General features: G+C 36.6%; 1 protein-coding gene across 2 annotated transcripts in view; it reads left to right on the top strand.

Moving 5' to 3' along the window:
* rprd2a (regulation of nuclear pre-mRNA domain containing 2a) overlaps positions 1–3907 on the top strand; it is a 42627-nt gene that overhangs the window by 30006 nt on the left and 8714 nt on the right. For both annotated transcript variants that reach the window (XM_016551623.1, XM_016551622.1), the window contains exons 7-9: positions 970–1324; positions 1474–1725; positions 2073–2264. In XM_016551623.1, the coding sequence (XP_016407109.1) occupies positions 970–1324; positions 1474–1725; positions 2073–2264 (799 nt within the window). The remainder of the gene's footprint in view (positions 1–969; positions 1325–1473; positions 1726–2072; positions 2265–3907) is intronic.

Genomic DNA, 3907 nt, shown 5'->3' with positions numbered 1-3907 from the left:
ACACATTCCCTGCTTTTAATATCTGAACAATTAATGCAACATGACACAGCTGATCACTTAGAAAGACCTGTGAGTCAACTGTCCCAATACTTATGCTCACATCAGAGAGGGGATGAAACTCTAAAAGTGCTGTCCTTTTTATTTGGTAAAACATGAATGTGTTGAAACACCCAATAATAAAACGTGACATTCTGTAGTTTTGTCTCATATTCATCTTTTAATCATATTTGCAGATGCCTCGACTCCACAGCAGACAAAGCAATTTTGTCTTTACTTTTCCAATACTTATGGAGAGCACTGTATATATATATATATATATATATATGCACATTATTGGTTTAAACAATATTCGTAATATTGTTAAATGCAATATATTCACAGTATTGGTTTAAACAAAATACTATCAAATATTGTATATTTTTTGAGCTTCAAATCCAAAAATACAGTAAAAGAAGCAATATTTTGAAATGTTATTAGTATATTTTAAAATGTATTCCTGTGGTGGCAAGGCTGAATTTTCAGCAGCTATTACTCCAGTCTTCAGTGTCACATGATCCTTCAGAAATCATTCTGATATTATTTTTATGTTTCTTATTTAATATATTATTTTTTGTGCTCAAGAAACATTTCTTATTATTATCAATATTGAAATGGCTTAATATGTTTTTGTGAGAGACGTTTTTTTAAAGAATTTGTTGATGAGCCAATATTTATGTGAAATAAAAATCATTTGTAAAATGTCTCTACTATCACTTTTGATGAATTTAATGCATCTTTTCTAAACAAAAGTAATTTCTCTAAATCTTAAAAGCTTACTGACCCCAAACTTTTGAACAGTAATGTACATTCATACTGCTCAACCCCAAAAACAAAGCATTTGTTAATGTGCCAATTTTGTGAATGTACAATTTGATAGATGTAGTTATTGGTACTAATAGTGGAACTTTTCTCCAAATCATTCTTCTCCAGGCTTACGAGACATTCGCAAACCGGGTGTCGCACCTTAAGCGCAAGCTTGATTCACTGAAGACTATGTTGCCTGATTCAGATGACTCCCCCATCCCCTCCCCCATTGAAGATGCTCCTTCACCCACGGGCTCCGAGTCACCCTTCCACGCTCTGGAAAGGATTGGTACCCCAGACTCAGAGCTGGATGGGCAGGCGATGGAGGAGGACTTGATTGCTTTGGCTGATGCTCCCAGCCCTCTCTCATCTGTCGGGGGTTCCTCCCCACCCAGTGCCCCTTTGGGAGACAAAGACAATCGTGATGTAGAAGACATGGACTTCTCGGATGTAGAGGAGACAGAAACACCTACTATCATAGGTACCATATGACCTTTACCATATGACCCTAATGGTTTTTTATATTTAGTATGTTTCTCACATGTACTGCATTCAAAAGAAACTGAAGGTTAAGCTTTTGGGATGTAGTGTTTTGTTTTTTTTGTTCTTCATTTTGTATCCTCCTTACAGTTGAGGAACGTGTGTCCAAACAGTCTTCTGTCACTCCAAATGTCATAGAATCCTTGCCAACAACTGAATGCACACAAACAAAGCAAATCGACACCCCAGCAGTGGCAGTTCCCTCAGCAGTAACAACTACTACAACAACAACAACCACCACCACACCAACCACACTGTCACTGCCAGTGAACCTTGCTGGTGTTGACCTAGGCAAGATCAGCTCCATTCTCAGCACAATCACAAACGTTATGAAGAGCTCAGGTGAGATGCTGAAATTTGATTTGTACAGCATGTTATACACAGGTTAAAATATCTTATTAAATGTGCATACCGTTCAAAGCCTTGTCCTAGCAGTAAGCTGTGGTGCTCATTTGAGAGATGCTTGTTTGAATGTGACCTGTGTTGTGTCCGCTCCCATTCCCTTACTAATTTTCTTGTCTCCTCTCCACTATTTATCAATATAAAGTATAAAAAAAATCCAAAAAGTAAAATAATTTTGGAATTTGGATTTGGAAAACTGCTTAATAGTATGAAATGTGAAATGTAAAAAAAAAAAACTACATTTGTATGTAACATCATGCATTCAAACATTGCTTTTGCCTTTGCAGCTGTAGGAGTTAGTCCTGTATCTCGGTCTTCCCCAAGTGTACCTTCCACTCCAAGCTCAACTCAAAAGACTCCCACTCCCACTACTGCCCCTCCAGCCAACCCACTGGCCAGCATCCTTTCTAGGGTGGACATCAACCCCAACACTTTGCTCAGTGCTCTGTCCAAAACACAAACCCATGGGGGTTTTCAGGGTGAGAAATGGAAAAGCAAAATGATTTGAGAAACCAAAGAGTTGGGATATGAAATTTGTGAACACAGTAGTTCAAACATAGTATGTTCAAGTTGTTTTAAGTCAACATGAAATCAAAATTAACCCTATTTTTCTTTTAATACATTTGCGGTCTCACTGTGTGCGATTTCATCAGTGTATGTTATACAAAAGAAAACGTTTGATGTCATCTTTCATCAAAATGTAATAACTTGCTCCACCTTTGAAACAACATCATTCTCAGACGATGTCACCTAGGCCATTAATGTTAATCAGAAGCCAAAAAGCTTAATACCATTTAAATGACAAATAAACAAAATGATGTTTGAAGCTTTTGATTTAGGTAATGTGGCTTTTCTAATATCTCCTCAAAAGTTGGTGCCAGACAGGTAGTGATTTATGAGCATAGTAGTCCTCCACCGTCGAATGTGAACTCAGATTCAGGTGTGTCTTCATTCTGTCACCACGATTCCTGATGGATGCAATCCAACCCTACTTGTTAAATATAATGTTTCATTCAAAAATTCATCACATTACGTAAGTTAAATGAGTTGACAATGTAATTTCATGTTGACCTAAAACTCTATAGACATTTTGCCTAGTTGTGGAAGCAACAGCAGATGATTTAAAAAAAGACTTGGGGCCAGATTTACTAAACAGGGCAATTTACAGTGAGAATGCAATCCCCATAAAAGTGTCAATGCAGTTTACCAAGAGCAGCGTAAATTAGTGTAGGGTTGTAAATAGGGGTGGGAGAAAATATTGAATCTCCGATGCATCGCGTATCTCTCTTCAATGATTCTGAATCGATTCTGAACATGGTTTTCCCCCGCATATGGCACGTGTGTGCGCTAGAGACAATCGCGGCGGGCTTCATTGCATAGAATATGCGCTGTGAGACACGTGCGCATTGCTTGACAGTGTTTGCTTCCACCCGCCGTTATTTCAGTATTATACTTTAGATATGCTTTCATTTATGCCTTTTGGAATGCAGTACGTATAAGATGCACAAAACTCACGTACTGACAGACTTTCACGTGTGCTTTGTGTTTGATGTCTTGAAGCTCGATCGCGGCTGTGGTTAAATGCACTTGCATCTCTGAATACTTTTATACGAAATTGATGTGTAAACAGTTATGTTTTCAGAACAGGACAAAACATCTGATATATCGAAATAGAAATGTGCATTAGTGTGAATCTGTGTGAATGCAGCCTGTTAAAGTTGCCACTGTCTATCTCATCAGTAATAATAAAACAGCAATAATACTGAGGAAAAAAAAAAAATCCATAACTATGATTATCTGTAAACTTTCGGATAGCCTACTTAAAGAACACTTATTTTTAAAATAAGTAATTATTTTTAAAAGTAGCCTACTTATATAATTTTTTAAAAATTAAGTAAATTTTGCACAAAATAAATTTGATATAAAATTTATATTAAAATGTAGCCATGTGCAGTAATATTGAAAATTGAGAATGTGACGCATCATGATATTGAGTTGAATCGAATCGTTGACATGATAATCGTAATTGAATTGAATCTTGAAACAAGTGAAAATTCACACCCCTATTTTTAAGATGGCAGTACTGACTTACAGAGATTCCAACTATAAACAAAAAGCATAG

Source organism: Sinocyclocheilus rhinocerous, unplaced genomic scaffold (genome assembly GCF_001515625.1).
Source record: "Sinocyclocheilus rhinocerous isolate Xijiao unplaced genomic scaffold, SAMN03320098_v1.1 scaffold314, whole genome shotgun sequence".
NCBI lineage: Eukaryota > Metazoa > Chordata > Actinopteri > Cypriniformes > Cyprinidae > Sinocyclocheilus > Sinocyclocheilus rhinocerous.
Note: the sequence above shows the minus strand (reverse complement) of the source record. Positions and strands in the feature narration are given on the sequence as shown.